General features: G+C 51.4%; 1 protein-coding gene across 3 annotated transcripts in view; it reads left to right on the plus strand.

The window, feature by feature from the left end:
* Positions 1–18,410, plus strand: part of BCL2L1 (BCL2 like 1) — a 29,528-nt gene extending 11,118 nt beyond the window's left edge. For all 3 annotated transcript variants that reach the window (XM_032766371.2, XM_032766372.2, XM_032766373.2), the window contains exon 3: positions 15,597–18,410. In XM_032766371.2, the coding sequence (XP_032622262.1) occupies positions 15,597–15,734 (138 nt within the window). In that variant the 3' untranslated portion in view covers positions 15,735–18,410. The remainder of the gene's footprint in view (positions 1–15,596) is intronic.
* The last annotated feature ends 184 nt before the right edge of the window (positions 18,411–18,594 follow it).

Consider the following 18,594-nt stretch of genomic DNA (forward strand, 5'->3'; position numbering starts at 1 on the left):
CTGAGCACCTGGAGGCCCTTTACAGAGTGAGAAGAAAGGGGGGGAAAGAATAAAAGATCTCTCCTTTCCCTCCCCTCCCTCCTCCGCTGCTGTCGATACCAGTGCAGTCCTTCACCTGAAGCCAAGAGCTCCGCACTAAACAGAGCAAAGGTGAGGGAAGCACAGGACTCTCAACACCCAGCCACACCTTGGAGCGAGCTGCCTGGTTCACCATTGTGTGCACTGGAGCTAGAGTAAGGGCTTGTTTGACTGCTGCACCCTGGGACTGGTCAGTGCAGAGAGGAGGGGAACGGTAGGACAGCTTCCACTCAGATGGTTCCTGCCCTTTCTGGACCATTTCACTGGTGTTTTGGACATGATCTTGGTCCCACTCAGAAGTCCATGGGAGTTTTGCCATTGGCTTCAGTGGGAGCGGGTTAATGGCATTCCGCTGGCAGGAAAGCTGTGGTGACACTGTTGTCTCAGGCAGTGACTAGCTGTGCTGGTTAGGAAATGGAGGCTGTATACAGATGGTCACGAGTAGCCCTCAAGTGAAGCCCCAGCTTTGTGTATTCATAGAATCATAGAATCAAAAGGTTGGAAGGGACCTCATGAGGTCATCTAGTCCAACCGCCTGCTAAAGGCAGGACCACTTTCCCTAAATAATCCCAGCCAGGGTGCGGTCTAGCCGGACTTTAAATATCTCTAAAGATGGAGATTCTACCACTTCCCTAGGTAACCCATTCCAATACTTCACCACTCTCCTAGTCAGAAAGTTTTTTCTAATATCCAGCCTTGACTTCCGCAGCTGCAACTTCAAACCATTGCTCCTTGTTCTGTCCTCCGTCACCACTGAGAACAGCCTAGCTCCCTCCTCCTTGGAGCATCCCTTCAAGTAGTTGAAGGTTGCTATCAAATCCCCCCTTAGTCTTCTCTTCTGCAGGCTAAATAAGCCCAGTTCCTTCAGTCTCTCTTCATAAGTCATGTGCTCTAGTCCTCTAATCATTTTTGTTGCCCTCCGCTGGACTCTCTCCAATTGTTCCACGTCCTTTTTGTAGTGTGGCGCCCAAAACTGGACACAATATTCCAGATGCGGCCTCACCAGTGCCGAATAGAGGGGAATAATCACATCCCTCGATCTGCTGGCAACACTCCTACTAATACAGCCCAGTGTGCTATTAGCCTTTTTGGCTACAAGAGCACACTGTAGGCTCATGTTCAACTTTCCATCTACCGTAACCCCAAGATCCTTTTCTATTGAGGGCGTCCGATTTGAACTCCTATAAACCTGTGGCCATAAGCTCTTGGTTATGCTTATTCCGTCCTGAAATCATGTGGCTCACCAATATCTTATTGGATGAAACAATTATTTGCTTCCAGTGTGTGACTAAGGCCCAGAGTAGAGCGCTCCAAAGGAGCTTTCTCCTGCTGCAGTACTTTGCCTTGCATATGTTAGGGAGCTCCCTCTCCTGTTGGTCAGGAGGTTTCTTGCTAAGTGACTTCATGGGCTAAATCACTTGAGATCTCACATGGATTAAGAGGAACTAAATGAGTGCATCTCCCTCCCCTTCTCCAGCTCCATCCCAGGGGGGTGTTTGGAGGAGAAGCTCTGCTCAAAGGATCCCTGGGACTTACCCAAGAGAGAAGGGCTGAGACAGTCTATTTAAAATCAGAGTGGGTCTGTGTGTGGAAGGAGGAGTGGGTCCTGATTTCTTGTCTATTTGGACCATTTTCCCAAGGCATGTTTTTTGTGGGGGAGCATGTTCTTGCACCCAGCTTCTCAGTCTAGGGGGAGATGCCTAAGAAATGATAAGATTGCACTCTGGTCACAGGCTTGAGAGCATTGTAGGGCACACCCCAGCTCTGGCTCCAGAGAATGAGGAATGTGGACATGGTGTCAGAGTCCAGTGAAGCCCAAAGGTGGTGTCTTTGCAAAAGCTGCCTCCTTGCAGAAACTGTTGCCTCATACCCAGTTCTACAAAGATACAGGAACTTTCTTAATGCTTGGGGGCGAAGAGTGTGACTGGGTGAAAATGCAGCTCAGTTCCTCTCCTTGGGCACCACATACTGAAGGCATGGTCTCCCCCAAAAGTAGATGCTTGTGTTACATAGCAACCTCGCTAGGCACACAGCCGTTGCACTGTCTTCTAGGCTTCAGATAGCTCTGACACAAGACACAGAGTCTTCCCGCTGCCCCTAACATGTGCCTCTCTCACCACAGGCCAGCAGACTGGTCTGCCCTGTTGGGGCTCAGACACCATCTGTCCAGTGGGGAGAAGCCGCATAGAGACTGTTTTCCAAAAGGTATTAAATGGGTTAGTCCAAGGAAATGCAATCCCATTCCCAGCAGGTGCTAATCTCCTGAGTGGATCCGGCTCGACCTACACGTTCCTCACTGTGCTTTTGTATTATGGCTTCATGGCTCCCCGCTCTCCCTCTTCTCTGTGTTCCTGATACTGGTTCTGGTCTGTGGCTCAGCCCAGATGATTCTGAGGGAATAACTTTCACTGATGAAAGTTGGATGCAAGTGGATTAGTCATTCATGCCAGCTCTTGTTTTGCTGCACATTAATGTTTCATCTGATGGCTGATTGCCTCGCAATAGAGTGAACACGTCTGTCCTCTCCAGTCTCTTCTGAAATGCCCAGAACAGGCTGCAGCTCTCTGGATAACCCCTCTGACACATTGGGAAATGCTGAAATTGCTGGTGAGCACTTGTCATCTCGGAGTGGTGCAAGCGCATTGTAGTTTCCGTGAAGCTGGTGATGAAACCAGTTTGACAAGCGTCCCTGGCAGCAGGGTTAGGAATGGAATGTGCTAGTGACTGTTTGTCTCTGCTTCGCGGAGTACTGGCTTTGGCTGTAGTGTGCACTGAACTCTGGAGATTTATTGTACTTCCCACTCCAGTACCCACTCTGGCTGGAGCCTTTCTGCAAACTGGGACAGCCTGTGTGCCTTACCTAATGCTTGTGTCCTGCTGTGTGTGAATGGGGGTGGAGGGGGAGAGTGGCAGAGGTTTTATCTCTACACAGCCCTGGGTCACAACATCCTGGTGTTTGACAGTGATTGCTGAGAACTCAGGGTTCACATCACCCAGAATTCCCTGCTATTGTAATTGAAATTAGCCAGCTGCTTCCATGTAGGTCAGTTATTTGCATAACAGTTAAAACTGAGTCCCTGAAGCATTTGCACCTGCAGAGTCTGCTAGTATCTCCCCCCACTCTCTCCCCACTCGCCATGGAAGCTGGCAGTGAGTTACTGACAAAGCACTTGAAAGAACACTAGGGGCGGAACAGCAAAGCCGAGTGTGAGGGGCAGCTCTGGAGAGGGGTTGAGGCCTGTTCTCTGATGTCAAATCTGACGTGGGATGTGGCAGGGCAGTGGGGGAGAGGTAGTCTGTTTTCTGAAATATTTGGATTGCAAGGGTGGTGCTGTGCGCCAATGGCAATTATAACTGCTTGGACATTGCTGCTGCCTGACACTCAGGTCCTGGCTTTGAGGGATGTCTGAGCAGCCATACAAACATGCAAAGGGCTTGTGGGGTTTGCAGTCTGTCATCCGGTTCCGTGGAGGAGAGAGATGGAGCAGCGGACCCCTGGGCTCTCTTGGGCTCTAGTAGTCACGTGGGGACCCGCTGAGCTGTGTTTACAGGATTCTAGCAGCAGCCTTTGGGAATACTCCTGTTTTCAGTTTTTCTGATAGTGCTTTTCTCCATTGAGCTTCATCTGCAGGTTTGTACATGCCAATCCCGTGTGGTGAGTTGAGTAAAGGGCAGCTGTTGTTCCTGGGCTTTGCTGGAACCAGGGTGTTTCCTATTCCACACCTCGTCTTGCTCATCTCTGTGTGCAACTATTCCCAAATGCACATTAATCCAAATTCTAATGGCAGTTGCTAGCTCGTGGCTGGGGTGCATCATAGGTATTTTAGCAGTAACACAGCTGCTGTTACAGTTATAGTTACAGGTATACTAGAAACACAGAGAGCTTCTTTTGAGGGGAACAGTGTCCTGTGGCTAAACACCAGCAGTTGGGAGTCAAGAGCCCAGGATTGCGTTCCCAACTCTGCCACAGACTGGCATATGACTCTGGGCTGGTCACTTAAACTGCTTCGTGCCTCAGTTTCCCCATCTGGGATAATAGTGCTCCACACCATAGGATGGTTTTGAGAGCTAACTAATATTTAGACAGTGCTTTGAGACTCTTGAATGAACAGCCCAGTGTATTTGCTGAACTGTTTGGGGTGTTTCTCTCTACTGGTACACGGCTCTTTCCCAAGCAGATCTTGTTGGGGTGGCAGAGGGAGCCGTGTGTGTGGTGGTCACTCCGCTGTGTGTTTACTCACTGGGTTGGGCTATAAATAAGCTCCTGTTTTACAGGCTCGGGCTGTAAATAAGCAGGCGTGGCAGTGCCATTGCTAGGTGGAAGGTGCGGCCCTCGGGCTGATCTGTTGCCTGTTTCCTCCACATGGAATATTCTGTGTGAAAGGCCATTGAATTTTTTTCTGAACCCTGCCCAGGCTGGCTTGCAAAGGACCAAGCTCCCTCCCTGTCATCTGCACACACTGCCACTCTATAGGAGGGACTCCTCTGCTGTCAAAGAACCAAGTGACCCATTCACATGCTGGCGCACTTCAGCCATGCCACACCAAGGAATCTTTCTTGGTACCCAAACTCTTTCATTCCCCTATTAACTGCCCTGCTCTCCTCTGTACCCCAGCCGTGGCTCAGACAATATGCTGCTGCCCAGAGACTAGACAGGGATTATCCCCTACATCTGCTTCCCTCGTCTGTCCTCATGGATCACTGCTACTCGCTGAATCCTGCTTGTACCTTGAAAAAGGAACTTGGTCTGCGTCACTTGGCTCGAACTTGGCCCTGTTCCTGATTTCACTATAGAGAGTGCAACTGATTTCCTTCCCACCTGTCTAGTGTTAGCATTTCAGATAGTTACCTAGACACAAGAGAATGAAACTAACCCAGCTAACAGGGTTGGTACTACCAATTCATTTAAAGCTCTAGTTCCCATCAGTCTCCAGATAGGGATGTGAATGCCAGTGTCCTGGCCAAATTTCAGATCTGATAGATTATTGTTATCTGCCGAGATACTTCCTTCACACCCAGTTGACATTGTTGGCACTGTTTAAACATCTGCTGCATCTCACCCCAGAGGTGGCTGCGTTTTAGGGTGGATGAGGTGATTGGTAACTGCCTGCTTTACACATTTAAACGGATATGCAAAGTGTTGTGGGACCTTCAGGATGCCAAGCTCAGTGTAGGTGTGGGGGGGAATGAGGATCCAAGTGGGGTGGCGGATGGAGCGGAGTATGGGCTGTGAATCTGATTCTGTGCATGTACAATGTCTTCTGACCAGCAGGGAGGGTCGGGGTGGCAAAAACAAATAGAGAGATGCTGAACTGCACTGCTGAAACAGTGGATGGTTCCTGGATGACTTGGAGGTGAGGTGATACCTCACTAGCTATTGGCATAAGTGCTTCTGTTATATTTCACTATTGCCTACTGCCCCATCCTTGTTAGTGTATCTGTTGACTTGGGGGTGGGGGGGAAGGAGGGAATGTGTGAAGTGCAGAGAGGGCCTATTGTAAAACAATCTACCCTTGGGAGGATGGGGTAAGCCAATACAGATTGTCTGTGATCCTCTTTGTAACGTGCTGTTGCTATCAGAGAGTCATCGTTTGAGCAACTCAGGAATTCTAAACATTTCCTTTCAGATAAAGGTGACTGGGGGAGGCTAGAAATATCTGGACATGTCTGGACTAGTCTGATATCCAGAACAGGGGGTTGAAGAGGTTGAAACTGACACTTGGGGGGCTAGATCTCAGGTATAAGGGAAGCAAGGCCTTGAGTTAGTGCATGAGCTGAAAGGTAACCAGGAGACCTGCACTTCGCTAGTCTCCAGTATGGCCATCAAATTCTGAGCTAAAGCAGCCTTGTCCCTTCGTCCTGCCTGCCCCCAGTCTGGGCTTGCTGAGTCTGGGAACCGAGCATGGGGTGGGGGCAGAGCCTCATGCAGTGTGGCTGGAATGGGGAGCATTAGTGACTTCCGCAGAATTCACTGGCTTCTCCAGGCATGTTGACGTGGAAAGGGATGGGGGCCACTCTGCTGTGCGGCCCTCAGTGCCCTGCCAGCTACATGTTGTCCAGTTCTGGAGGAAGAGGAGGGGTGCTCCATGCTCCTCCACTGTTGTCCCTCCCTGCCTGTAGTGCCTGATAGCTCCATGTATTCACCAGATGCCATTTATCTCTTGCTCAGCAAACACTTTCTTTTCTTAGAAATAAGCGCTTCAAAACAAGTCAGGTTCCAAGAAGAATTCTAATGATTTCCACAAGCTCTGAGACAGATGCTATCAAAACTAGAAACAAAATGCTAGGCCAGCCTGCTTGCCCTATCGGCGCTCTGCCAAGCCAGCCTGCTTCATCTCTCGTGCCCTAGCGAAGGCCCTTCGTTCTGCTGGGTGACCGCTCCCTATAGCAGTTCTGTTTGCTTGGTGTCTATGCAGCTGCACAGTGTCTTGTGGGGGAAGGGCCTTTGGTTTTATCACCAAGTGGAAAGACTTAGTTCTTAGTTTCTTTGTGACAATTTTTGGTGCTATGATGAGATTGTGTCTAAATCCCTTAGTGCTGAAATCTATGCAAATATGGCAGCTTGTCAGTTACCAAGGCGTGCTAACACTCTGCCTGACAACACCCCCCCCCCTTTCCTGGAAGACTTATTAGAGCAGGGCAAGGGGGTGCTTGGGGACTGTGTAGGGGGAACAAGGATTTTCCCCCTTATTTAGCATTGGGCTCAATAAAGGAATCTCCACAGTCTTGATTCTCTCTCTTCGCCCCTGCCCCCCAAATAACAATATTGGTCACCCTAGAAACAAAGGTCTGGCGATTTCCTGAGAGGATGCGGAGACAGCAGCATCTGGGGGAGCGGCGGGAGGGAGGGAAAGGGTTCTAGTGCACCTGACTAGGGCCAGAGATCTGCCGTTGTCTTGTGAGGCAGCCCCAGCTGCGAACTGGCAGGTCAGGGAGCTGTTGGGCTGTGAGTCTACAGAATGACTGTGTGGACCCTTCTGAATAAGCACTGTGTTACCAGGGCCATTGGTGGGGAGGGGAGTGAGGCGATATATGCACTCAGCATGGAGGTTGGGGGAGTGGCAGGGTCATGCATATCCACACAGCGTGGCTGTTTGCAGTGGGAGGAGCTTATGCATTCCTGCCCAGCATCCTGCTAGGGAATCATTAACTAGCCCTTCCTTGGGAGCAAAGTGCTTCCCCTGACCCCAAAGTGTTCTGGATGCAACTGCCAACACATTGAGGGCTCGGTTTCTCTGTTATCACAAACCGCATGCTCACCTTCCCCCTCCCACCTGTAAATATGGAGGACGTTGGAAATAAACAAGAATCCTGATCTCTTTCTCTCTGGGCAGGATTCTTACATCAGTGACCTGTCCCCTCCCCACAGCAATGGCGCAGAGGATACAATATAACAGGTCTGTGGTGCCCAAAGGAGCTGGTAGCCCTAAAGTGAAACCTATCGGCCTTCTGTGTTCCTCTCAATGGATGGGAATTATAGACACACACATCTGGTACTTCTTCCCCAACAGAACGGTGAAGAATAAGGCTGGCATGGTAGGGCACATGGTATAAGTTAGCAGGAGTCTGTGCTGCCCTAGGGTCCTCTAATATTTCATTGCATTAGAGCGTGTTTTGCAATCAGTAGGTCGTGGCCCCTAGGGGGACAAGAAAGGCGAACAGGAGACTTCACTCCCAAGGTGTTGAAAACTTTATAACAATCTCAGGTTAAAAAAAATATCTTGTTCCTCCGTGCACACCCTGAGCCCTCAAGGTCAACTATTCCCTGTCAGCCTCTATAGGGGTTTATTGTTATCACTAAAAGCAGCAAAGAGTCCTGTGGCACCTTACAGACTAACTAGACTTCGTCGGATCTATTCACCCACGAAAGCTCATGCTCCAATACGTCTGTTAGTCTATAACAGGGGTAGGCAACCTATGGCATGTGTACCGAAGGCGGCATGCGAGCTGATTTTTCAGTGGTACTCACACTGCTCGGGTCCTGGCCACCAGTCCGGGGAGCTCTGCATTTTAATTGAAGCTTCTTAAACATAAAACAATAGTTTAGTTCTATATTATAGACTTATAGAAAGAGACCTTCTAAAAATGTTAAAATGTATTACTGGCACGCAAAATCTTAAATTAGAGTGAATAAATGAAGACTCGGCACAGCACTTCTGAAAGGTGCCACAGGACTCTTTGCTGCTTTTACAGATCCAGACTAACATGGCTACCCCTTTGATACTTGTTATCACTGTTATATTCACTGTAAAAATCAGAGTAAAAACATGTAAGGGGGCTGTGAAAAGTTTGACTTGGGAAAAGGGTTCGCCAACCTGATCCAGCTGCGAAACAGCATTAGTGTGTATCTGAGGCTGCAGCCAGAGACCCTCTGACACCTGGATCTGGGCCCTGTCCAGCTGGCTGTAGTATGAACTACTTGTTAGGTACTTTGAAGCACAATATAAACAGGAATGAATTTGTCCTCACTAACACGCCTGGGAGGTAAAATGATCCCCATTTTACAGGGCGAAATTGAGGCAGAGAGGTTAAGCAATTTGCTTCAGGCCACAGCAAGAATTGGTGTCGCTTGGGATTTTACATGACTCCCATCTGTTCCAAACAGGCCATTGAAAAACTTGCTTTTGAAATTGCACGTTTATCAATCTCTGCAGCAGCCTCATGTGGCAGCCCACAAAAATGAGGGTCTGTGACAAATGAGACAGGCTTCAGGCCAAATTCAGTCCTGGGGCAAGCAGGTGCAAAGCCCTGGGGCCTCTGAAAATCCCCAAATCCCTGCTTACTCCAGGCTGGAATTTGGTCATCGGTTAAAACTTTAGCATGTGTACACAGCAAGGTGTGGAGGGATGGGTGCTTTGCAAGGAGCTGTGATGGAGGGGCAGGATTTGAGGATGTTTCACATCTTCTAAGTAATGGGAGGAAGTGAGCTGCATTTTCTATGACTTATGGGGAGGAGCCAGTTTAAAAGCAGTTGGCTGAGCTACTTGTCAATCACAGCAGTAGCTTAGGAACTGAAACCCACGTAGCTGACCATGGCAACAGTCACAGCTTGTCTCTTGATGTCTTGTCTGGATGGTAATGGGGACATTACCAGGTGCTCCATGCCGTTCCTTGGCACAGCTGCTGGAGTCAGGAGAACCCTCTAGAGGCTCAGGCAGCGGGAGGGGATTTAGCAGAGAGCTGCCGCCTGTCTGATTTCTGTGCGTCGCACAATAAGGCGTGACACAGACACAGGGTCACTCCAAGCTTATCTGTGCTGTTGCAGACTGGATGACTTACTGCAGCCTTCTTTGTTCAGGAGAAAATCCTGCTGGGAAAAATGGCAGTCTGAATATAATACATACCCTGCTCCTGTGGGGGAAGAAAAGGGCCCTCAGCCCAGGTCAGGACGCAGAGCTTCTCATGGAGTGCGCTGGGAGCAAAGCGGTGTCTGGGGCCCATCAGTTGCTGGTGGGGCGGGGAAATGCTTGGCTGGCAAGCTCTCATTACCGTTTGTTGTTGTATTGATTCCCATTCGCTGGCCCTCCTTGGTCTCCAGTCCTGCGCTGTGCGATTTGTGCATAGCAGGGGAGCAGGCCTGTTTACTTCCCCAGTGAGCTAGGAGAACAAAGCTAGCCTCAGATTTGCCCTGCTCTCTGGAATGCTGTTGGGAAATGTTTGCAAGGCCAGTTCCTGCTTTAATCTGACCGACAGGCATGCTTGATAAACCTCAGGGCTGCCGGGGGTAAAGTTCTTCTGTAGTCTGGCTGCGTACTGAACTTGGACCCCCCGTTCCATGAGAGCCAGGATTGCTGTGGATTAGAGCTCTGATGGACAGCCGTGCCGTTTACCTGGGGCAGGTATATACCTTCTGCAGCAGGAGTTTCTCGTCTCCCCATCCCTCCCCAGGGTCAGACTTGTGCTTAATAGTAAGGTATCTAAACAAAAGCCTTGTGAATGTCCATTGCTCCTGTTGACTCCAGTGGGAATTCTGCACTTGGCACGGGGTACCCAAATTTGGTCTACATTGTGTTGCTGTATCTGGAAGAACCTCTTGCAGCTGCAGCGCAGCCCTATCCCTGTGGGTGGGGTCGGTGCTCTGTTCATGGAACTCTTTGGGGTGGGGCTTATTTTGGAGATTTGGAGTGCCTCAGTAGGTGGGAAGGAGTTGGTGTCCTGGGTGGGTCAGCAGAGCTGCTGACGTTTCCATGTGCTTTGGACCCAGATGATCAGCAAACTCCCCAGCCCTGGAAAGGCATCTTCTCGAGGTCCTGACCAGCCCTCCGGCTCTCTGACCCTTCCAAGGAACCAGCTCGGGGGGGGGGGTGGCCTACCTCGGTCATTCTCGGATCTCAGTCCAGGCTCTGCTGGGTCAAGGTTCTGCTGGGTGGTTGGGCGTGCAGTCAGGGCCTGCTCTCTAGCCAGACTGAGCATCTCACCGAGGAGATGCTATGTCTGTCTTCAAGCTGCCTTCCTGCGGTGACTATTGGAAATGTCACTTCAGGCCGAGACCCCTGCTCTGTGCATTGCTCTCAACTCCATGCAGCCCCAGGTCTAGCCTGTGTCTTCGGGGGGCGTGAAGATGGGTGGGATGTCTACCCAGCTCAGGGAATGAGCCTCCCGGCCCCGCTGGGCAGACCTGTGCTAGTGTGAGACCCCCTAGCCTTCCAGAACCACTGCACACAGTGCTTTGAAGTTGTGCTTGGGTGGTGCTCAGGCTGGGTAGCCTAGCAAGGGGAGGGCGGGGTAGGAGCTCTTGTTGCCGGGGCTATGGGAAGAGAGTGGATCCTGCCACTAGTGGTGCTGGAATAATGCAGTTGGGCAAGTATGGTTACGATGACAGTGCTTGTCCCGTAGGGGGTGAGGATCCCCCCAAATCCAAGCCACTGTGTCCTTTTGCCCGCTCCCCTGACTACCTTTCCAGCTATTCCCCACACTGTCCCTCTGATTCTGTCCTGTCCCTTCTCTCTGTCATGGGAGGGGAAGTTGGGGTCCAGTTGCCTCCTGTGCTGGCATGCTTTAAATCTATGTATATTTCAACATTCAGATGGGAGGTAGGAACCTCCATCTGTTGGCAGGAGGTGCAGGGCTGGGAGGAATCAGGCAGAGCCCTGAGTGGCTGCATTCCTGGTAGATGCCTGAGATTGCCCTGTGGCCTGAAACTCCAAGAATCTTGTTGTCCCAGAACACCCATTTTCCCAGAAATGACTCGTGGAGCTTGATAATGCTGAATGCAGGGCCCTGTTGTGAGGGAGCTCACTGCCAGAAGGGCTGGTGTGTCCCACTGGGCGCTAGCTGTGGGTGGGAGGAGAGGAGTGGGCACAGAGCAGACAATAACAGACATGTGGTGTTTGTTCTTAGAGTAACCATAGAAAATTGGGCTCCAGTCATGGAACGGTTTGCTCAGTCCAGCCTCCCCAGCAAACAAAGCTCAGCTGTCTCCCTGCTGCCCCCGCCCCCCTTCCTGAGTTCAGCACGCTGTGTGCTTGCGGTGCGCCTCCTGTCCTGCACTCATGGTGTCCTCCCCTCCCTGACACACGCTTCTCTCATGACTGGTCTTGTGCTTTCCTTTGCCGTCTTTACACACAGTTCAGGGTGGGGTGCGCAGGGCTTCTGTGTCCATTCAGCTCCCCTCCCTGAAGAAGGCTGATGTAGGTGGGGTCTGCTGCAGGAACACAGATGCTAGTCTCCCGCCTCTTCTCTCCCACACTGTCGGCTGCGGCGAAACTCCTGATGCCTGTTGGGTACTGACAGTGACAGGGCTGTACCAGGCCCTGGTGAAAGGCAGTCTCTGGCAGGTCCCCAAGATATTGTTGGTGAGTGGGAGGGTGTAATGGGTAGTTCACTGATCTCAGCGGGCACGGTGCACCTGGTGGAAGGGGTAAATGCCTGCAGGTGAAGATGGCTGCAGGCCTGGCAGCTGGGTGGAGTAGCTGCAATTGATGCTTGTTCTGTGGAGGAAACTGAAGTGCCTTGTGCCCCACTAGCGGGGACTAATCTGTGGAGGAGCCGTTGAGGCCTGGGGGAGCTGACCCATCCTGCCCGTTGGAAGGGCCAGGTCTCTCTGCCATTAGGCAGCCTCCATGTGACCACGCTGCAGTTTGGGGACCTGATCCGATGGCTGTTTAGGGCTCCGGCCTTGATCTCTCACGGAGAGTTCTGCCCCACGCTTCCCAGGGAGGGGAGCTCAAACCAGAAATGAGCCAACAGGAAGATGGCAGCTCAGCTGCTGAGCACTGAATTGGTTACATGTACACTGAAGAGAGAGAGCATTGCCACTGCAGTTACACAGTACTTCCCTTTCAGAACCTGTTCTAGCCACTTTAACCTGGAACATTAAAACATTAAATATGTTTTATACTGTAAAGATTAAACACGTGTAACAATCCATCCAGCCTTTGGCAGAAACGGCGAGTGTTAATGTAAAATGCACAAGTCCCTAGCGGTGGCAGCCCGAGAGCTGCTGGTGCCGATGGGAAAGCAGAGGCTCTGCAGAATATGGGCGAAGTCTGCACCCACAGAATCATAGCACAGGAAGGGACCTCGAGAGGTCATCTAATCCAGTCCCCTGCGCTCATGGCAGGACTAAGTATTATCTAGACCATCCCTGACAGGTGTTTGTCCAACCTGCTCTTAAAAATCCCCAATAATGGAGGTTCCATAACCTGCCTAGGCAATTTATTCCAGTGCTTAACCACCCTGACTGTCAGGAAGTTTTTCCTAATGTTCAGCCTAAACCTCCCTTGCTGCAATATAAGCTGCTTATCCTGTCCTCAGAGGTTAAGAACAACAATTTTTCTCCCTCCTTCTTGTAGCAACCTTTTATGTACTTGAAAACTTGTCATGTCCCCTCTGTCTTCTCTTCTCCAGACTAAACAAACCCAATTTTTTCAATCTTCCCTCCTAGGTCATGTTTTCTAGACCTTTCATCATTTTTATTGCTCTTCTCTGGATTCTCTCCAATTTGTCCACATCCTTCCTGAAATGTGGCACCCAGAACTGGGCACAATACTTAGTTGAGACCTAATCAGCGCGGAGTAGAGCAGAAGAATTACTTCTCATGTCTTGCTTACAATACTCCTGCTAATACAGCCCAGAGTGATGGTTTTTTGCAACAGCATAACACTGTTGACTCATATTTAGCTTGTGACCCCCGATCTCTTTCCGCAGTGCTCCTTCCTAGGCAGTCATTTCCCATTTTGTATGTGTGCAACTGATTGTTCCTTCCTAAGTGGAGTTCTCCTCATTTGTCCTTATTGAAATTCATCCTATTTACTTCAGACCATTTCTCCAGTTTGTCCAGATCATTTTGAATTTTAATCCTATCCTCCAAAGCACTTGCAACCCCTCCTAGCTTGGTAACATCCAAAACTTTATGCGTGTACTCTCTCTGCCATTATCTAAATCATTGATGAAGATATTGAACCGAACTGGACCAGAACTGATCCCTGCGGGATCCCACTTGTTATGCCCTTCTAGCATGACTGTGAACCACTGGTAACTACTCTCTGGGAATGGTTTTCCAACCAGTTTTGCACCCACCTTATAGTAGCTCCATCTAGGACGGTTGTATTTCCCTAGTTTGTTTATGAGGAGATCATGTGAGGCAGTATCAAAAGCCTTACTAAAGTCAAGCTATACCACCTCTACTGCTTCCCCCCCGCCCCCATCCACAAGGCTTGTTACCCTGTCAAAGAAAGCTGTCAGGTTGGTTTGACATGATTTGTTCTTGACAAATCCATGCTGAATGTTATTTATCACCTTATTCTACGTATTTGTAAGTCAATTGCTTAATGATTTGCTCCATTATCTTTCCAGGTACAGAAGTTAAGCTGACTGGTCTTTAATCCCCTGGGTTGGCCTTTTTCCCTTTTTATAGATCGGCACTAGATTTGGCCTTTTCCAGTCTTATGGAAGACGGGAGACATTCCAGGACTTTTCAAAGATAATTGCTAATGGCTCAGATATCTCTTCAGTCAGCTCCTTGAGTATTCTAGGATGCATTTCATCAGGCCCTGGTGATTTGAAGACATCTAACTTGTCTAAGTAATTTTTGACGTGTTCTTTCCCTATTTTAGACTCTGATCCTACCTCATTTTCCCTGGCATTCACTCTGCTAGATGTCCAATCGCCACCAACCTCTTGGTGAAAACCAAAACAAAGAAGTCATTAAGCACCTGTGCCATTTCCACATTTCCTGTAGTTGTCTTCCCCCGCCTCACTGAGTAATGGGCCTACTCTGTCCTTGGTCTTCCTCTTGCTTCTTATGTATTTGTAGCAGGTGCTTTTTTCCTTGTTACGTTTTTGGTAGAGGATCTCTGTTTGTTAGCGTGTCTCTGAAATCGTTTTCTTTTTAAACACGGGTGGCCCAATTTGTCTAGGAATTAGGGTGGTTCTCAAAGGAAACGTCCACATCTGACTCGGTTCGGTAGCTTTCGTCACTGTGTTCAAGGCTCGCCCTTCTCTTTTTCAGCGTTTGAGTTATTTCTGGTGTCATGGGAAGTGGATGCACACATGCCCTTCCTCTGGGTTTTGCAAGACCTCCCCTGCAGCAGGAACACACTCATTGTTCTCTTTCCCCAGTGCTGAAAATTGGATCCAATTGTCTTGTCCTTGGTGAACGTTCTCAGGATTTGTAATGGCTGCATACCTTGTCCTCCTGGATTTTCCAGCCAAATCTGACAGAGTTCTTGTGCATCTTAATCAGTATTTTAATCCACGCAAGTCCTTTGTTTTCTACATTTTTCTGCAGCCTTGTGGGGTAGCGACCAGGCTTGGTTTGGGGGAACTTCGGGGAAAAGGGGCTGAATAAAAGGAATGTCCTGGGTGTCTTGGCTGCTGCTCAGCTGGCTTCTTGCAGAGCAGGGCAGGAGGCTATTCTCCTGACTGCTGCCTAGCAAGGCTCAAAGGCATCTGTATCAGTACCTGCTCTCCACGAGAGAGAGAGGCATGGGGATGAAGGAGCAGTCACTGGCATGTGGCAGGGAGCGAACAAGAAACACGACATTGCCTATCCTTGGGGGGATCTCCCAGTCTGTTTCATGCCCTGCTCAGTGCAGGAGGCTGCTTGCGATGGTGCCATGGTGTGTGCGTGGGCCTGGGGGCCCAGTCATTGTGAACGAGGTGTGTGGCGTCATTCGGGAATGACTTTGTGAGTTTCAGGAAACCGGTATGAGCTCTCCTGGCACAAACAGACTTTTGTTGTTATAAGCCGCATCTGTGCCAGGAGGGTTTGCTGGTACATCAAGGGCAGCAAAGCTTTGCTGGTGCAGACTAGGCCAGGCTGCCTGACTCGTGCAGGGCCGGCCTTGGGCAGTGTCATCTGACTCGAGAACAGGGCTTGTGCCTCTGACCCAGGTGAGTGCCTGGGGGAGCAGCAGTTCAGGAATCCCCTCGTCTCCTGCTCACAAGATGGAGCCTGCATTTGATCATTGTCTGGTGTTTAAATGTGAGCTCTGCCCTGCCTCCCACACCCCGGCTTCTGCAGCTCCCTAACCCTTCTCTCTCTCTCTCTCTCACCCCCCCCCCCCCCCCCACAGGAGCGGTTTGTGGATCTCTATGGGAATGACGCTGCTGCCAAGAGCAGGAAAGGCCAGGAGCAGTTCAACAGGTGGCTTCTGACCGGGGCGACTCTGGCAGGAGTGCTCCTGCTGGGCTCTCTGCTGAGCCGCAAGTAACTGGACACTGACTCCTCCCCAGCGCCCAGGATGGCCCTGGGTCTGTGGCAAATGGCAAAAACCCATCACACTAATACTCCAGAGCAACGTGATCATTCCAAGGGGCAGCACCCCACCCACAGCCCATCTTGAAGGGCAGTGACTCCTGCCCCACAGATCTCTTCTGGCCTGTGTGCCACCATCTCCCTTTTATCCTAATCTTCACTTACTGTTGGTTTTAAAAACCCCGGAGACCAAGGCAGCTGTTCCGCAGGCTGCTGCCCGTAGGCTGCTGGGGACCCCAGCCCGTGCCTTAGGTCACCAAACAGCAGGGATTGGGGTGGAAACGTGCTTCCCCAGGTGGCATGGGGAGACGCACTTTGGGGGGGTGGGGAGGATGTTTAGGGTAAGGCTCTAGGGGCAAGCCCCACCCCCTCCACACACCCCCACCGTCATTGCAGGCTTTGTGCATATCTAGCAAGAGCCCTCAGTGCTTGGAGGGATGTTCCAGGCAATGCCCGACTCAGCTGGCCATGGGCGTGGCAGGGAGGTGGGGAGAAGTGTGCCTCTGGCAGACTGAACCCGGAAGATCTGCTGTTAACCATCAGTGCAACTTCCCCTCCTGGGTGTTCTGTCTGTGAGGTCAGCTGGTGCTGCGATTGCCTGGTTGCTGTGAGTGGCACCTGGAGCTGGTGGGAAGGGGTTAGGTGCAGCCAGGGCCCCGGGTCTGCCCTTAGCAGACCTCAAACCATTTTTTCTAGTTAAGGGGTAGAGTTTACAGTAGGCGTCTCCCCAGCCCTGAAAGTCCTAATCCTTCCCCTGTGCTGCAGGAGACTCCTCCCAGAGCCGTGTACTGCTGCATACGCCTGAATCTGCTCTCCCATTGCGTCTAGCTCCAGAGGCCAAGGCCCCGTCTCTACGCTGGCTGTGCCCAGCCCAGGGCACTCTGCTAGGACGGGTGTCAGGCCCAATTCTGTGCTCCCAGGCATGGGCACAGTGGGATCCTCGTGCTGTTCTCTCCCTATGAATGTAGATTTCTGCAGTGACTTACACTGTGCCGCCTCCTTCCCTTTTGCCCTAGGCTGCCACTTTTTCCCTACATGCTGCAAGCACCCGATCCTGCACCCCAGCACTCCAAGCAGGTACCCCACGTTCCTCGGGTTGGCTGCTCCGAGCATGGGCCTGGGGCTGCAAAGTGCTTTCCTACTCTCTGGGGACCAGGCATGTCTGCATTTGCTCTTCTTGCTTGGAATCCCCTAGATAGCGCCAGGTGGGCAACTCATGGACAGAGAAAAACACTGTGTCAGCAGCAGTGCCATGGCAGGTGTTTACATTTGGCTTCTAATTGCTCCCTGCCTCTGCTAGCATCGCTCTCTGGAGAGCTTGCGGTGGCTGCTGCCCAAGGAGCTTGCAGCAAGGGCAGAAGTAAACACTGCTCTGCCCAGGGCCTAGTAGGAGATCAGGTGGGGTTGCCCCAGCAGTGATGGGACTGCTTGCCCCGCCCCCTTCCTACACGCACCCTCTGGGCTAGCAGCAGAGTCTGTCTGTCTTTCCTCATTGCTGTGCAGGAGGGCAGGGTGGGAGGAATAAAGCGAGACTGCGGCAGAGGTGAGTGCTGCCCCATAGGGAACCAGCAGGAGCAGGGAGCTGTAGCATCATTGTCCCGAGGCCAGGGGGCAAAGTAGGAGCCTGATCTGTCCGAGGGGATGGAGGAGCTGGGCACTGGAACAGAGCACGGCCAGAGGCAGCCCGGCTGGCAAGGGGGAGAAGGGGCTGGAGATGGAGGAAGGCCCCTGCCCACCTTCCTGATAGTTCCACTTAGCTGAGTTCCAAGTCTGGCCCCACGCTCTAGCAGTGAGCAGGGCAGTGTTCAGAGCCCTGATGGCCCCCTGCTAGGTCCAGGGTGGCAGGTACTCCCTTGGAGTGCTCCCCGCTCACTCAGATACCCGCTGTGCTTTTCGGGATTGCCTGAGTAACAGCAGCATTTGGTTTAATACTGGGCCTGTGCATTCACCTCCTTGCGGGGCGTGGCATCTCCTGCTCCTAGCACGGGACATGCCCTCCCCTCCCTCCACATGGGGGGTGTGGGGCTGGGGAGGTGTGCCGCTTGTAGCCCCGCACCTCCTGTTCTCTCCTGCAAGCTGCTGAGGAGGAGCTGGGCCCTGCTAGTGCCTGCCTGGAGTTTCATCCCCCTGAAGCATTAACATGACGCTGGCTTTGAAACATCCCCCGTCTCCTGGGACTCCAGCGTCAGCGCCCGACAGGCCTAGCAGGTGTCTGCTTCATGTACATATTTTCTGTGCTCTGCTGTAAATACCGGAGAGTAGTTTTTATTCATTTGTGAATATTCTAATACTATTTTTGTTAACTGTATGTCTGTATTTATGTGTGTTGACAGTGCTCCCCCATCACCCTGCAGGGCATCTGCTATGCACTCTGCATGGGGCGGGCCCCAGGCCCCCATCCCCCCAAAGGAGAACCGGGGCGAGAGAGCAGGTCCCCGCAGACACTAAGAACCCACCTTGCACTCTCAGCTCCTGACTCAGCCTCTCATGGTGCTGGCCGGGCAGTGTGGGGTTAGGCCCACCCAGTCCTTTGCGTGCGAAAGTCACTCCCGACATAGCTTGTGGCAGGCATTTTGAAATGCTTTGATTTGCAGGTGGAGGCTCAATCCTATTAATAAACTCTGTTGTTGGAGCTGTGTGGTTCTGTGATTCTTGCTGAGAAGGGCCCTGTCCCTGCTGAGAGGTGTACCTGGCAAAACGTGGCTACTGCTGCTCCCTCCTCTCTCCCTGTCTTCAATTCACCCACTGGTGCAACGCTAGTGTAGACAGGGCACTGGCTGCTTTTAGCCACTCCAGCCCCGCTGGTGGCAGGTGGA

This window comes from Chelonoidis abingdonii, chromosome 14 (genome assembly GCF_003597395.2).
Source record: "Chelonoidis abingdonii isolate Lonesome George chromosome 14, CheloAbing_2.0, whole genome shotgun sequence".
Taxonomy (NCBI): Eukaryota; Metazoa; Chordata; order Testudines; family Testudinidae; genus Chelonoidis; species Chelonoidis abingdonii.